The sequence below is a fragment of the Numenius arquata genome, chromosome 23 (assembly GCF_964106895.1).
Source record: "Numenius arquata chromosome 23, bNumArq3.hap1.1, whole genome shotgun sequence".
In the NCBI taxonomy this organism is placed as follows: domain Eukaryota; kingdom Metazoa; phylum Chordata; class Aves; order Charadriiformes; family Scolopacidae; genus Numenius; species Numenius arquata.
Window position 1 is genome coordinate 4,157,920 of NC_133598.1, and position 17,238 is coordinate 4,175,157.

General features: G+C 41.5%; 1 protein-coding gene across 3 annotated transcripts in view; it reads left to right on the plus strand.

Moving 5' to 3' along the window:
- Positions 1–8,896: 8,896 nt before the first annotated feature.
- TANC2 (tetratricopeptide repeat, ankyrin repeat and coiled-coil containing 2) overlaps positions 8,897–17,238 on the plus strand; it is a 213,886-nt gene continuing 205,544 nt past the window's right edge. For all 3 annotated transcript variants that reach the window (XM_074162697.1, XM_074162698.1, XM_074162699.1), the window contains exon 1: positions 8,897–8,963. In XM_074162697.1, coding sequence (XP_074018798.1) covers positions 8,897–8,963 — 67 coding nt within the window. The remainder of the gene's footprint in view (positions 8,964–17,238) is intronic.

A 17,238-nucleotide genomic window follows, 5' to 3' on the forward strand; every position in this document is an offset into this window, starting at 1 on the left:
CTGATGGAAAAACTCGCTGTGCTTCAATCTTCTGGTGATTTGGGGCAGAATCAGGACTGTTGGTCCTGACAGAACGAGGTTTGGTGGTTCCAGCTGTAGAAGGTACCCTCAAATTTTCTTCCAAGGCAGACGGTGTAAGGAGACTCAGCTTCTGTAGAACAGTGCCACGTTGTATTTCAAGCTTATGCACCTAGTTCAAATGGTTGTTGATGGAGGCAGCTACTAATAATATTTACAACCAAACCAGTGATTTTGACTGTTATGGGCAACACAGAAGATGCTAAAACCACTGAAGATGGGTTGATGAAGGTGAGGTGATCGTATTCCTAACTTTTCCTCAGTTATCATTTTTTTTTTTCTCTGGGGCACTATAATTGACATTGTGTATGGAGAACGTAAGTGTCCCTTATGAATTCAGTCTGTACCATTAATCTAGAATTAGAAACCAGGTTATGCAAAATGATAAAGTCCTGTTCAAAATTAAATTTCCATAATTTCAAGGTCACCACATTTTCATGTTCAAGAGAGAACTGGTTCTGACTTTTGACTTTCTTCTAGTGAGTGAGTGCATTCTTTCAGTAGTGTTTCTGTTCTCATTTTGAATGGCTGTTTAGGGGGTTGTTTTGGTGTTAAATTCCAACACTTAAATAAAAAGTATTGTTGGAGAAATTTTTTTTCCCCAGAAGAATAAATCCAAACCTTTACCAACAAGTTAAGGTTGCAAAATATGTTAGTTAGTATTCTGTGATCAGTGAGCTTCTCCTGCCAGAGCTGTTGTTGCTTGAGAGTGGTAAGGTTATCTAGATGCAGAGTGAATCATAAACTGTCAGTGGCATCTCTCTTTTAGCGGTCATGCTTTTATTCTTCATCCTTCTTACTAGCAGTATGCCTATATTCTAGACAAAATGAAACACAAATGTCTCGTGGTAACGGAGGTGAGGGAACTCAAGCCTACACAGAGTACATCCATGCTGAATGATGAGTTGCACCTTTCTGCTGGTGTCCTCCTACCCCTGCCTTCCAGCTCCAGATGGAAATAGCTGCTTTAGTCCAACGCTGCCAAGCTAATTAGCCCTCTGGAAGTGCCGTTTTCCAAGCACAGTACCAAAATGAGCTGTCCCTCAGAGTAAGTTCTATGGGTTTCTGTAATAATACAGTACTTGTCTCATTCCTCTCGGGCTCGAGCTGTATAAAAGCTCCCTCTGAACACAAGCACCACAGACTTTAAGTGAACATAATCACCACAGACTCATCAAGAAGCATGTTTGGCCGCACTCACCTTAGGGCTGTTGTTGGGAGCTCCACATACATGGGAATATTGCCGCGCTGTACTCTCACAATTACTTCTCAACTGGAGACTGCTTTATTTTACTAAAATAAAAGCAGAGATTGAAGCTGACTTCCTGCTTCCTTGTCAAACATCGTCACGCTGACCTGCTGCACCCTTGTCCAGTGGGAATGCTGTTAGTTATGTTTATGTATTTATTTTTACATATCTCCATCAAGGATAGTTGGAGAAGCACAGACAGTAGGGGCATATCTAGCTGGTCACAGGAGGAGAGGAGAGAGAGAAAAGTGGGGGCTCTTGATTTACAGGCGTTTATGGCCAGATCTAGGAAAGGTAGTCAAGAGATATCCAAGTATTTTGAATGAGGAGGGGCCAGAGGGGATGGACAGATAGACCTTCATGTCAAGCCCCCCCCCCCCCCATCATACCAATTAGCGGTCAGGCTTTCATGAGGGAACATGAAACGATTAATTTTTGTTCATGTTCAGTTGTTCTAAATCCTATTAGTTTAGAGAACTTTGTCTAATGAACTCTTAATTGCTTAAAAGCCTGTAATTGGTGGGGTTTAGTCCTTTTAATTCCTTTTTTTCAAATAATCCTAGAAGTTCTTGGCACTTTTGCTAGGTTACAACAATGCTTTTTTCATTCCTGAAGTTCCTGGATATATTTAATCTGTAAATTCTGCTCCTGTGTTTTTAAATGTGCACGGACCGAGCTTATAAATATACATTTCCTTTGACTTCAGAGTTGTTATAATCAGTTATTCGCACTCCTGTGGTGAGTCAGACCTGTTACGTGAGGCAGAGAGTTTAACGCATTTGATCTTCATGAAGTTTGTGGAGCTTCTGACATCCACGGACAATTCCCAGTTCCGCCGTGTCGCAGCTTCATCGTCCTGTGAACGTCGGAACCGCTTAAATGCGCTCTTCTGGGCTGCCATTGCTCGTCATTAGGGTGTCTCTCAGAGCATCCTCTTGAATTTCAGGGCAATTTAGAATAAGGTTTAGGTTAAACTTTGAATAATTTATTTGTGGAGCATGGGAAGTTTCAGTCTAGTAGCTGTTAGGAGCAAATTTCTGGGAACAGATTTCTGCGTACAATGCAGGTTGTACATGGAGTAAGCGCTTGGAAGCCTGACTCGGGTTATGTTGTGGGTCTCTCTTTTGTTTTTCAGTTTCTTTCATCTTGTGATAATTAGCTTTATGAATCTGTCACTTGTTTTAAAAAAGTCCTTGTTACTTACTCCTTTCCGAAGTTTGAATGCTTTGAAAACAGTTCACTAATTTCTGAAAGGTTAGATTTTTTTGTTCAATAATGTTAATTTAGTCTTTACGTGTTGTCAAATCCTGAAAAGTAATACTCAGAAAGGTATCTTGTTTGGTGTCTTAGTACACTCTTCTTACTATGCACACTTCTTCATTTCTAATGGAGGGTGTTCAGCTTCCCTCATGAAAAGAGAGAATCTGGTGCTACCAGGAACTTCTGAAATAGAGTATTTTGAGTAACAAGCTTTTCTGTTATTTTGTGTAATGAAGTGTGTATTTTCTGTGAGAGGACTTTCTCCTTTTTCAGAAAAACACATAAGAAATTACCCTTTTTAACTCCCAATAGGAATGACGGAAATAAGATTGTTAAGGAAAGGCGTACTAAAGAAATGTGATACCTCGGGATCTTCTGAGACAGAGAGAAGCAGATGAGTAAAAGAATAAGCACTGAGATACGGACTAATCGTTTTCCTGCTTGTCAATACAGAACATCGTCATGGTATTTGTCAGCAGTAGAAGTACAGGAGAATTAAGGCCTATCTAATGAGTTTGCTTGTAAAACTTTGTCATGATCTTCTGTGTATATTCCTGTGACTTGGTGCTGCCACGTCCCGATTCCAGTTTACAAAGCTTATCTTTAATGCTGAACTCGATAGAAATGAGGTTTGAGTGCCTGCCTTCGACGCTGACCAGAAGTGGTTTGTCCCGGCGGGACTGGTGGGACTGTTCCCTAAGCCATACTGTGATGCTCCCATCTACGGCCTGGCAAAGCATTGCCTGGGGATCGTCGGATGCCCCAAGATTGACACTTACGCTCTTCTGAACCGTGGAAGCGGTTTGTCACTGAGACACGAGCTGATTTCTCATTGACAAATGTATCTTGACAGAAATTTGCAAATAATTCTTACTTACATCTGTCAATCTCTAGATACGACGTTTTGAGAATTTTTGACTAGATAGTGTTCATGAACTTCTGCTGAATATTATGGAGGTTCTGGGAGTAAATTCTGTCTTAATTCACTACGGTGGGGCTGCTGTGTGAGGGGGACAATGAGCTGGAGGGATTGCGTGGTCTGCCGTAGAGGTGGTCTTGTTTACAGCCTTTTATTTCACTTACTTTTCAACTACAAATTAACATACAAAGAGGCAGCTGACACAAGTGTTGAACCACCTCCGGTTTGGAAATATGGCCTTTTAAAATTTTTTTTTTTTAAATCGTCCTTTTCACACATTGAGTTAAAGCTCTGTAGTGATTGTGCTCTGACTGCTCACCAGTCTCTCGCTTTGAACTGCTAAACCGTCAGCATCGCCATCGTGCAGCCTGTTGGGCTTTCTCCTGACTCAGATTTCAAGAAGAAAAATTGTGAACATGTATAAAGAAATCTCTCTCTCTCTCTCTTAAAACATGTGGAAGACCAAAATGGTTGCAGTTATTTTACTTTCTAGAAACAACTTGTGAAATGCTTGTCCTTGTATGTAGGTATTTTCACTACGGAGGCAAGGAAGGAACGGAAAACTTAAGGGGGAAATAAAATCCTTAAGAAATGTGTATTGTTCATATGACTTAGATTGCGTGCCCTTAATACTTTTTTAGCTAGAAACTTTTCGTTATTGGAAAGAAAATAGATTAGAGTTCTACTCTGAAAAGTATATATTTAATAACTTCTAATGCTGACTTGCACAAGCCTTGACAGCGGTGGCCAAGCGATGTTTGTACGTCTCATTGGACATCAAACAGTCTTTTGAAAAAGAGCTTAGTTGGTACTAATCAGCTTTACAGAAAAATAATTTTATTTTTAGTGAGGCGATCATAGAAGAGGAAAATGCTGGGATCTAGCTGTTTTAGTGATGGTATATGGGGCAAAAATAATTTGCTCTCATTTTGAAATTCTGTGTCTGACAGGCAATATCCTTCCCTATGAGATGTTCAAAAAGGAGCAAGAATGACTTCTGCGGGCTGTAATAATGGGTAGCCACCCAAACCATGAGGTAGTTCTCGCAGCCTGTCTACAAACTCTGTCTTAAAATTAAGAAAACAAAGAATTAGGCCTTAGTCATCCAGGCGGATTTAATGAGACTTGTTCAAGCTCAGCACTACGGTGTAAAGTTGCAGCTTGTGGCATTCACAGTCTCTACTCCTTTACCTTTCTGGTTTTTTCTCATTCTATTTCTACTAGTGCTTCCTCATGCTCCAGAAACTCTTTTAGTTTGTGTATTTCACTGAAATCTAGCTGTGTTAGAGGATAAAACAACATGTGGCAGAGTCTGTCTATACATAAACCAGAAGATCCCCAAACTGTTTTTTAAGAAAAGGCTGCTCTTGAGAAGTGCCATTGATGCTATAAAACAGTTACAGAGATGGTACCTTTTTATTTACCTGCTGATGCTGTTTGGAGACTTTTGCTCACTTAATACCTTCATTAGATTTGGTAAAGTTACAAATGACAAGCTAAATGACAAAGAAAGTGTTGTAGCTCTTGGTTGCCGGGTATGATGACGGGAGTCTCCCGTGGGAGTGTAAAGGATCCCCATCAGCATCCCGCGTCTTTAGCTTCTGCTGACGCAGCTGCTGGGGAGGAGAATTAACCTGGGCTCTGAGATGTACTGAGAGTTTGTTGGGGGTGTGAAAAAATGCCTGATCCAGCTCCTCCTAATACTCTAATACCATTTGCTACCTAATCCTTCTAATTCCATGAACTAATATGACCAACAAAATTTTTAATTTAGACTGCTTACTCTTAAATATTATTTCTGGCTTAATATTAGCTAAACAGAGGAAGAGCTGTGACCGCGTTTGCTCAAAGCCGCAAAATAATGTGGTTGTGCATGCAAAAGAAAAACAGCAGTTGATTTCTGCTACTCTATATTGTGAAAACCTCGACTAATCGGGATATACATTTAGTACTTACACTTAGAGTACAACAGTAAGACACAATGAGAAACCACACCGTGAGTTGATGCTACACCAGGTTTATTACTAAAAGGCCTTTCTTTCCATTTCCCCCCTGTGCAGGGCACTAAAGACCTAGCAGTCCTCTGAGGGGTCAAGGTGAGCTCTGAGAACATGGAATTAGTCCCTGAGACATCCCATGGCTGGTAACTCGGGGTCTTAACGCAAGACATGAATTCTTTCTCTACTCCGTGGTTCTTCAGAGCAAGTTCACAGCAGCCCCGTAGATGCCCTAATGCAGAGATTCCCAATTCAGCCCCAGTGGCAGCACAGTGGTTTCTGTCAGGGTTTGCCAGGTGAAGGCTACAGGTAAACACCATTAGCAAACTGTCGTCCTCACCTTTGGCACTGTTCAGGCTCAGTCCAGTTGGCTCCTTCAGCATAATTAAGTTTAATTAGGTTATACCTCAGCAGTGATGGCATGGCTCCACTCAGTTCTATTCTCGGCACAAGCTGACATGGGGATAGTCCCTAAACCTCCTTCTTAGTTTGTAGGGACTTTGGAGTTTTGGGCTGTCTGCTGCTACCGCCAGAGTTTGGTTCTGAGGAAAATGCCATTGTAAAGAGTGATTGTCCTTCCAAGCCTAGGTGGGGCTCAGAAGGGATACCTGGAGAGTAGTTTTTTAAACAAATAAACAAGAAGAGAAAAAGAAAATACCCTACGCTTTTCTGTAGTGGGATTTTAGCAGGATCTTTCTCCTCTACCCTAGTCTGACCAAACGCTGTAAGTTGGTATTTATTTACCCTCTTCCTGCCTAGATCTGAAATAGCAAGCTGAGCACTTTACAGTCCCCTTTTGCCCTTCCGCCTGCACTGGCTAACTAGTATGCTTAGTGCCACGGGTAGGAGATGGAAAAAAGGACGTTATTCCTGGCTGGTGACAGTCAGAGTCTGCTGTTAGTGTCAGCAGCAGTGGTGGTGATTCTGATTCATTTCAGCGTGAAGAGAATCAAACCTGTAACTGAAGTCTGCCGATTGCAGGTGGTGTCACTGCTTAATTCACGGGAGTATGAGTTTCTTGGGAATGCTTCCAACGCCCTACCCTGGCGTGTGGCATGGTGGTCACCACGCTCGGGTAGTTAGGGCAGGTGAGTTAGGTTTGGGCAGAGAAGCTCCGTGGGGGCTGCGTTACCTGCTACAGAAGGGGCAAATTCGTTATCAGCCTCCCCTTCGTCTGTCCTTCGCTCTTCCAGCTTCTCTTCCAGACGTACCTCAGTTCACTTGTGGAAACAGTTGTGTATTCTCGTGAGCGTGATACGTTAGTGTGAATCGTTACCAACCCTAATAGCTGGGGAAACTTTCTCCTCATTTTTACATATTAGTGTCACAGAGCACAACAAAACTACCTCTCCTTCTTTAGCCTGTCTTGGAAAAATGTTGCTAGGTCATAGTTACATTCTTCTGTTAATAAACTTCTACGAAAAAATTAACTTGCTTGTGGCCATGACACTTGGCTTAATACAAGAACCACTTGAGTCTGCTTTTTCTAAAAATAAATAAATAAAAATAATACATTGTTCAATCAAAGGCACACAGTATGTTATGAGCATAGTGGGCAATTTTGTAGAGGAGGGGAAAAAAAAGTCGCATTCAGACTCGAGCAATCCCCTAACAGTAGCAGGAGGTGTTTACTGCCGCCTTGTTGTCTTGCTCAAAGCCTAGATGATGCTTTGGATTAGTGGGATGTTGGAGGGATTATAATATTATCATGTTCCAAAGTAAATAACACTTTGAGTTTGGTTGCCTCCTCTTTACGTTTACTGTCTACTTCATATTTTCTCCTTCTGGTGTTGCAAAGGGTGTCATCTATGGAGTTAATTAGTAACAGATTGGAAGAGAGGAAGGATATGTAAATCCAGAAGTTCTCTTTCTATGGTGGGAGCTGAAACATAACAGCCAGCTAAAGAAACTAAATAAACAGAATTCAAGTTTAAGGCTAGTGTTTGTGCCCAGATAGAATTTTCTTGTAGCCGTGTACCAGTAGGGTGCTCCGAAGAGGGGCTGAAGATTTGTTTAGGAGCCCTGGGAATGAGCCTCAATAATTGCTCGTTGTGCTTTGAGGTCGTTATCCAAGCCCTCAGAAAGATGCCAGGTGACTCTCAAGCAATTCCTAGATGCAAAGGAAACACCGGTGCTGTATTTTCTGTTTAATATTCATACATGCAGACAAACACGCTCCCGAATCTGTTTGTGGAATCTAATAAGTGAATGGGAAGTTCTGAAGTCGGGAGAGGCTGAAGTTCGTGTCATCCCCGTGTGCTTACGGGTGTTCGCTACGTGGGTGCTCTAACTTACTGCCCTGGAATGCTGCTATCTCTCACTGAGGCATATTAAAAGGACTTTCAGTGGCTTTAAATACACACATAAAGCTCTTTGAACTGGGTGTTATTGTATTAATATTCTTGAAAGTATTAGATACATGTTAAGAAACTCAAGATCATATTTATTGAGCATCCTCCAAGAAGAACATAATGCTGTTGCAGGACAGAAATTCATGATACATTTCTGTAAGATGAATGTGTTACCTGTAACTACGGAATATTATGTGTACAATAGAAGGAAGGCTGTGGTTTATTATATGTCTTGATCAAAGACTCTTTACTATTCTTTTGGTCTAGTTAGGAGCTGCTTTTGTTGTTGCTGTTTTGATGGTTTACCTACTTTAATAAGAGGATGTTCCACCAGAACAAGCTGTCAGTGTGTCTGGTGAACCCAGAAGCTCATTCTTTTATCTTCAACAGCACAGAGACAACTTTTTTTTTTTTTTTTTCCTGAGACACATAGAGCAAGGAAAATATATGGATAATGTTTCTGTTTGATTTTTTTGCATCGGTTAACTCTGGGCTTGAGTGGTTTTCCTCCTCATGACAATTTATTCCACTCTCAGAAGAATTTGACAGTCAACTAGCCCAGGAGCTAAAGACGCAACAGCTTTTGTAGTCTGGGGGTTGTTGTCAGCAGGGTTGACTTTTTCTGAGCAACATGAAGGGAGGGAGCTCCTGCTGATGGGTTTAGCTTTAATAGGAATGGGAAACAAAGCCAGAGTTTGCTAAACGCTGTGTCTTCCCCAGTTTAGGGTGATAATAATTTGGTGAAGTGGTTTGACAAAAGAGGTAGGTCATGCCGGCTGTGCCGGAATTGTCTTCTCCTGGAAACAGCCTGGATGAATGAGAGTAAACGGAACGGTAGGTTTTATGTGGATATTGGTTTCTGTTGTTGGGAAATGTATTGGTAAAAGGGCTTTTCATCCTTCTAAGTTGTTATCTTGTTTTTAGGACCTTACCGCTTCTCTGTAACGTTCTCCTGTTGAGCAGATCGGGGTGTTGATGTTACCTCTGTTGTTGTTCTGCTTTTGCACAGTCTTTGGGATACGCGCAGTGGAACAGGATCGCCATGTTTCGAAACAGTCTCAAGATGCTTCTTACAGGAGGGAAGTCAAACCGCAAAAACAGGTCCAGTGGTAAGTAAATGTCAGCTCCTCCTGCATGGGGTTTATTTACAGTTTCTGAAAGTATTCCTTTTATGTGTGTTTCGGTCTTGCTGGGTTTTCTTCTTTTTAATGAATAGATGTACTCAGTTGATCATCTTGTAGACTCAAAACATCATCGTAGGGCATTTTAATATTATGCTGTGATTTAATATTTAAAAGTATATGTATATTTATTTTAAAATGTATGTAAACCACAATCTGTTTTTATTGGGGAGATAAGATGTAGGGGAAAACAAATAGTAGTTATACATAATCCTGTAGTAAACTAACATCAAGGTTCAGGTTTCAATTATGAGAATTAAGAAAATAAATTTTTTTCCTCAAAAATGACTGTGTGAACTTGTAGCAGTGAAATCTTATTCATTCCAGACAATGCTTGTGATAGCAGTAGTTTTTATTTTCATTTTTTAAACACAAGGGAGAGAGATGAAATTAAGGAGAAATCACCCAGGTTTAGTCACCGTTTCCGTTAGTCTCCTTTTTCCAGCATGCCAGGGAAGGAGTGTACGGTCAGCAGCGGTGGGAGGGCTTGGCCTGTTTGATCCTTGGGGGGGGGGGGTTAGGAGAGATTGGGATTGCGAAGCAAAACGTTACAAAAAATATTGATATGCTTTAAAAACATTCTTGTTTAACTTCCGTATTTATTTCCAAAAATGGAATGCTGGCAGTGTAAGAGCTTTTAATTAGATCTTTCATTTTTCTTTTTAAAGCCATCTGGCAGCACATTTTGAATACTTTGGGATACAGGGTTTATTTCTGCTTGTGCGCCTGTGTAAATAGTGCATGTGTATATGCCATGGGAAACCACGAGTGAAGACGCAGAGATACGGTGGTGATAAATGCAATGGAAAAAACAGCTTCTCTTCTTTGTGTTGAAGCAACTGAATATGTATTTCTCACAGTGCCAGAATTCTCCCTCCCCCCCTGCCCTTTTAATATCTTACTACCCCAGGTTTTTGGGGGGAAGGGGAATTGTGTTTTTCAACCTTCGCTGTGTCCTGAAGGTGCCTCGTAGCAACACTGACTTCTTTTTGGTCCGTAGACATCAGTAACCTGTTAGAGTTCGGTTTCTGGTGAGAGTCCCAGTTTGGGGTGGTTGATCCTGAAGATATTTGTCATGAAAAATTGAAGCGGTGCATCGTGGTGTTGGGTTCCTTGCGTTGGTTTCTGTAATTAGCGTCTATCTCGTATAGAGGGAAAAATATCTGTTTTGCAAAGACGCCCTTAGGAATTCCAGCCTGAGGTCGTGGTTGTCACTCGCTGCTTTTATGGAGGAGATTTTCTTTCCTTCTGAGCTCCTCAGGCTTTGGTTGCGGGAGTGGTGGGTCTGGGGAAGGTGCCTGCACGAAAAGGCACGCAGGTTTTGGGAAGACACACAAGCAGGTGGCTCTGGCCTCCTGTGGTTTTGTGTCTCTGTGAAGTACCACATTTACAGTTTAAAGCCCTGAAAGTACAAGTCTCTGATGATACTCCCAACCTTTGGAAAACTGTACATAGACAAATAATCTTAAATTGTGGTTTCTGTACAAAGCCGTATCTTTGTCACATGTTCCGTTATCAGTCCCTAGTATTCCTTTTGGCTTATCTCCCAAAGCAATATGAAGGATCTCGTATATGCAGAGCTTTGCAAATACGTATTTCTTATTTTGTAAATGAAAAATGTCAGTTCTGAAATAACAAGATTTGATACGGCTGTATTTCTGTCTGAGCAAAACAGAAGTGGGTCTTCTTGAAAAACAATATGACAGTATTTAATAGATGAGGTTTCCTCTAAAGCCTAACGACTATACTGTATGTTTAATAGAATTTCTCACAATTCTGCCTTTGAAATAAATTGCTTTATTGAGAAGTTGTGTTTGGCATTCTTCAGGGGAGGAGAGGGAATAAGAAAGGAGATTATAAGGTTTGTGATATTAACAGTGTCTAAATGGAAAGCATTCCTCCACTGGAAAATAATGTTTCAGATGAGTGTTAGTCTATCAAACTGTAACATGACATTAGATGAATTCATTGCTGCCTAGGTATTTTAATAAATATATTTAATTCTGTGTTTCTTAGCAATGCAGTAAGGAAAAAAAAAAATCAATAAATCACTTGGATTGCTGTTGCCTTCCCTGTTGGGATTTTGTGGAGGCAGAGGTGGGACTCTTAAGGGGCTCTGGATTTTTTTATTTCAGCCAAGTGCTTAAAATAGATTAGAGATTTATTTATTTATTTAAATTGTGTTCCTCATGAACATAATGATTTCAATTGTGAAATGTTGAAAATGAAGCTTCCCAGATGGTTTTGGTGCTGTGATTTGCCTGGTGGCTTCAGAAGGCGCATCCCCGTGGGGCGGTGGGATGTGGAGGGCAGAGCTGGGAGCGGGAGCTTCCCTTGCAGCGGAGGCAGATGTCTCCGGAACAACCTGTGTTCACCGGGAAATGCTGACACCGAGCTACACCCGTCCCTGGGAACTGGGAACAAACCTAAAATCATAAGTTCTACGTTGTGAAAGTCATCTATTAGAGGTTTCAGGTCTGCTGTTGATTCACCTCCCATGTAACGATTTCAAATTCCGTAGGTGGGTGACAGCCCAGTGGGGTCTCCGGGGCGTGTGGGTTCGGGTGAAATCGCAGTGTGTGTCTCACACCTTCCTGCGCCGCGGGCACTGCGCCTTCCAGGGCGGGAGGAGACCTTTGAAGCAGGGTTAAAGGTATTGCGTTTTTTTCTCGGGGAATCCAAGTGAGCACGCTGGCCTTTGAAATGACTGCTCTTTGCAGTGCCTTTCATTTGCAGTAACACAGTTAGCAACCGGGGTCAGGGAAGTCAAGCTAACAATCCCTAGATGTTGTGATGTGGTTTTGATAATTCTTCGTGATTAAAAGAACACTGGTAGTGGTAACAGTAAATGCCTTCTTATTATTCCTCCTTCAGAAACTGCTGAGCAACTTCTCTGAAGAGCTGTGGTTAAAATTTATTTTGACTCAGCTGGGGTGGGTTTTTTTCCTTTGCTACTCTTTATGGTATTGTGGTTCAGTAACACAAAATATTTATAAAAGAAGAATACCAATTACGTGCGTATGAATGTACAGTTACATGCAGTAATGCCAATTAAAATAAATGAATTTCTACTGCAGCATCGGATTGTGTAATCTCCTGTGGTTAATTTTGTGTGTGTGTACTTTCAGAACTCCACTGATAGGATTTCATAGTGTCGTACCGTATGCGGTACAGCCCTCTGCATGGGTATTTGTGCACATATTTAATCCCTTGCCTTAACAAAAATTCTCTTGTGACTCAAGGGCACTCAAGATATTTTACAGCAATGCCTTGAGGACACATTATGACTGCAATAGTGTTTTGATTAGGCTGTATTTTCTTCTGTCGTAAATGGATATTCCACAAAGCTACCAGACAACAGCATCTGCGAAGCTGAAATGTGATCTGAATATAGTTAAATATTACCTTTATTTTTCTATTCTAAATTAATTTACAGAGATGTGCAGACATGTACATTTTCTGACTCACAGGTTTGTATCCAGGGCAAAATTTAGGTAGGATATGTTTGTTTTAAAGCGTAACAGGGCTGTGCTTTGCTCCATCCTTTCACTCCTTCTGGGTGAAGATGCAGCACGACGACTGTGGCTAGAAGCCCTCTGGCCAGGGCCAGCAGTGGCACTAAAGCCCATGGTAGCCACTCCTGCCTGCTGCTGCTTGTGAGCAAGGTTTTTCAGACTTCTCCCCCCTAATTCTAGGGGAATTCTGCCCTTCTGCCCTTCTAGGGCTATTCTGTTCTGTTCTTGGAATCCAGAGACTACAAGGTGCTCTACTGCTTCTGTGTGTTTTATCAAGGACCTCTCTCTTACTTAGCTGGAGTTTGCTTGCTTATACTAACCATTCATTGATTTGGGTATGTATTTAATTAGTTTACATCAGATCAGTCCACTAATATATTCATTCCAGTATCGTGTTAGTGAAGTAAGCCTGTGTAATGGATCCAATCTTTCCACCTATTATAATTATCCTTGTTTCTTTTCCAAGCAGATGGACTATTTCCTTCTTACGTTATCACATTAAATTAATACTACTGTAAGAGTTCAAATTCCTTTTAGAACCTAATAAAATTCAGCTGCAAAACTGCACGTTTTATTTGGTGTTATGTTTCTCTTCACTTTGAGGTGTGAGTCCAGAAATTTGTGCCTTTTATTTCTGGCAGAGGCTGCGGTAGATTCTTAAAGTACTCTTGTCTTTTTTTCATGTTAAATTTATCTGAGGCATGTAATCCTTTAGAAAGTAGCCCAAAGGGTCTGCTTTGTTTTTTTCTGCCGAGTTAGTTAGGAATTGTATCTTTCTTGTTCTTAACTGATAGAAGGCACACAATTTTTATCTCGAGCTCACCAGCTAGGAGCCTGCCTGTCGTTCACAATATTTTTGGTGTAGGGCTTTTAAAACCTGTTCTTCTTTCCTGGTTCACGGGAGAGCCAATTACTTCTAACTTCCAATGTATTTATAGGGCCTTTTGGAACTTGCCACTTTATATTTTAATTCCAGAGCTAAAAGAGCCCCTGTCTAATGCTCTTCTGGTTCTTGCCTTTCTAAGATCAAAGGCATTTCTGTGAAGGTCTCATCACTGCTTTGCCAGAACTCCATGCAGTTTCTTCTCTATCTCATCTCTTTTGGAAGTCTAAGCATAATTTTTACCCCAAAAGAGTTTTAGAGGGTCACAGTTGCGTTTTAGATTTCATTTCTGAAAGAAATTGCTGAGTGATGAGATCCAGGTGGTGGGTCCTGCAGATGTTGGGATGACTTAAGAGGGTATTAGAAGTGAGATATTTAAGGACCCATCAGACTTCCAGAATGTATTGTGGTACCGAATAGCAAATGTATCCATATGTTCAAGGTGTTCCATCCAAGTAATAATTCAGAACATTTTCTTCCAAAAAAAGTTTGACAGTTTTTCATAAATCCATTTTTAAACAAGTCTGAATTCTGTTGACAAATCCATAGCTCCTCTGACCGCAGCGAAGTCCTGTCCTTGAGTTTATTAAGAATGAACTGACCCTTCCTGAAAGTTTTTCATTTATATAATTCAGTGTGTTTCTTCTTAAGAAGGAAATCTATCAGGCAGATAAGTGTGCACACATGCACGCATTTCTCTTCTCAGTGAGGCGTATTTATTTGGTCAGAATGCTTCTTGTCCATACACCGAGCTCTCTTCCCAGGCCAACAAAAGATATTTGGACAATAAAGCTTCGGCTTCTCTCCTGCGCAGCTCACTTAGAATTTAGCAGTTTATTATTCTAATATGTATTTCTTTATATCTGATCCACAAATAGCTTTTTTTTTTTTTTTTTAAATTTTAATAACACCACAGATGTTAACCTAACTTGCTTTATAGCTCATAAATAATTCTTACTTGACAGGTCTGTTGAGTCCGCCGCTGTGCTTATAATTTTTTCATTAAGTGACTCAACCGTTCCACTGGAGTTTATCAACCTGTATTGTTCTGTGCTGCCGTGTGTGAGTGGATGGGGGATAATCCAGCTCTGTCAGCCTGAGCCTTGCCAATATTTTCCCAAGTTTGAACATCACCAGCTGTAACAACAAGCCTGTTGACTAAGGCTGCCTCCGTCCGGTGATGAGTAACCACCAGTGGATGTCCTCACCCCACCTCTGTGTTCCCAGAGCCCTAAAAGTGACTTTATTACCTGAAGCACTGTTCAGGGAGGTTTGTTTCCACATCCTCTTTGTGGCTTTTTCCACCCTATTGAGATTTAATTGATTGTTTTATCCTTGATCTTTTTTGCTTCCATCAAATACAGACGTACATGCTAATGTTTTTCTTGAGAGGAGTTTTTAGTCCTTTCTGAGGATTTTCTGATTGTCCTTTCATGGTGCTATGTGGCATTCTTAAATGATTTGCATACGCAAAGGTTTTAAGAGCCATATTTTTGGCCTTCCTCCTTGCCTCGACACTCCCCTTTTAGCTTCCCATATTGTGTTGCACTTATAACAATCATTTTTTTCTTTGCCTCTGTTTTCAAACCTTACAATATGCCTTTCCTCCATTTTCTTGAACATTTCAGCCCACCAGATTATTACACTAGTTCTGGAATCTGGAATAGTTCAGCTTCATATGCTTTCTTTGAGAAAAGTCATCTTGAATACTTGTAATCTTGTAGATCATCTTCCCAGTATTCCCAATTTTGGCTTTATTTTTTGTGAGGGAATTGCAAGAATGCTGTGTTTCCTAATGTCTGATTATCATTAAAGGAAAAAAAGAAAAGGAGCAGCATCTCTGTCTTTGAAATGCTTTATTTTGGGCTCCTTACTATGAGGTTTAAATTTTGGAGACTTCTAAATCCTTTTTCCTCACTTACCTTGTGCTGTTCTCTTCGATACGTAGCGTTGTTTGAAAGGCAGGCACTCTATCGTGTATTTACTGTTCCGATACAGGTGCAGTTCTTATTTAGCTCCTCCCTTTCCATTAAATCAGCCTGTATCAGAGCTTGAAGTTTTCTTTTTTTCCTCCCCCAAAACAAAATGAATGAAAGAATCTTCAGACGCTGTCCCTTTTGTTCAAAATGGTTAAATTGTAAAACAAGGTTTGTGGGCTTGGGGAGGTGAGAGAAAAATGTTGATACATTTCTTCTCTGCTGATTGCTGTATTTACTTCAAATAGCTAAAAAGGAGAGGAAGGCAAGCTCTGAGTATTTGAGAGGGTTGTCTCCTTTACGCTGCTGGGAACTAGTGCTTTTTCTGCTGCTGTTTCCCTATTTTTATTTCCATTAGTGCACCCACAACCATCCTTTTCCCTCAGTCATCTACGTATTATTTTTTGGATGTATTCCTGCTTGCTGGTTTTTATCCAAGATTTATCTCTAGGTCAGTGAGCCCATTCTCAAGTTCTTCTCTATCAGCTTTAATCCTTCTCAAACCTTTCCCTTCGTTAGCGATTCTACAGATCTGATTGCTGAGATGAATTCACCGAGGTCCCTTCTAATAGCGGGGGCTGATTTGTCCTCCCGCTTCCATTGTGGCAGCCATCTCCCCTTCTGCTCTCCTCATCCGTTGTTCTGAGCTCTTTAACCTCCAGAGAGTTTCTTCTGGGGAAAGAAAAGGGCTTTTTAAACCTGCCCTTTATGTGAGCATCCGTTCTGCAAACAAGGAGATTGATTTTTTTTTTTTTTTTTTTTTTTTTTTTTTTTTTTTTTTTTTTTTTAAATTAAAGGGGTGAGGGAGTGAGAGTGTTGGCAGGTTGTGTCTTCCCCCCCCAACCTCTGCCCTCAGGCCGTGGTTGGCTCCACCGACACCGCGCCATCATAGAATCATAGAACGGTTAGAGTTGGAAGGGACCTTAAAGATCATCGAGTTCCAACCCCCTGCCCTGGGCAGGGACACCTCCCACCAGACCAGGTTGCTCCAAGCCCCATCCAGCCTGGCCTTGAACCCCTCCAGGGATGGGGCAGCCACAGCTTCTCTGGGCAACCTGTTCCAGTGCCTCACCACCCTCACAGCAAAGAATTTCCTCCTAATATCTAATCTAAATCTCCCCTCTTCCAATTTAAAACCATTACCCCTTGTCCTGTCACTCCATCTCCTGACAAAGAGTCCCTCTCCGGCTCTCCTGGAGGCTCCCTTCAGATATTGGAAGGCTGCTATGAGGTCTCCCCGGAGCCTTCTCTTCTCCAGGCTGAACAACCCCAGCTCTCTCAGCCTGTCTCCATAGGGGAGGTGCTCCATCCCTCTGATCATCTTCGTGGCCCTCCGCTGGCCCCGTTCCAACAGGTCCATGTCCTTCCTGTGTTGAGGACTCCAAAGCTGGACACAGTGTTCCAGATTCGCTCCCACCTTACCCGAGTGCTGTCACGGTCCAGGCTTGGTCTGGAGCTCTCAGAAACTACGGTATCGAGGATCAGCCTTTGTGGATTGTACGGCACAAGCGGTAACCAAATCAGAAGCATCACTTCTGGTATTAAATCTAGCAGAATTTTTTGGGCTAAGGAAAGAAATCGATGAGGATGCTGTTACAGTCAGACTGTAGCCGCACGGGTGTGTAAGGGGAACAGAATAAAATGAGGATATTCTGTGTAATTTTGGATACGTCTGTGATTTTGTGGTGGGGTGTGATGGTCACCTGTAGCTGCCTTACTCTGCCGGCACCAGTAGAGGGAGCAGAAGTTTTCTGAGAAATCATCTATCAAAAGCCGTGCTGAAATGCGCCGTGCTGGTATGGGGAGGAGATAAAGTTACATTTTTCCAT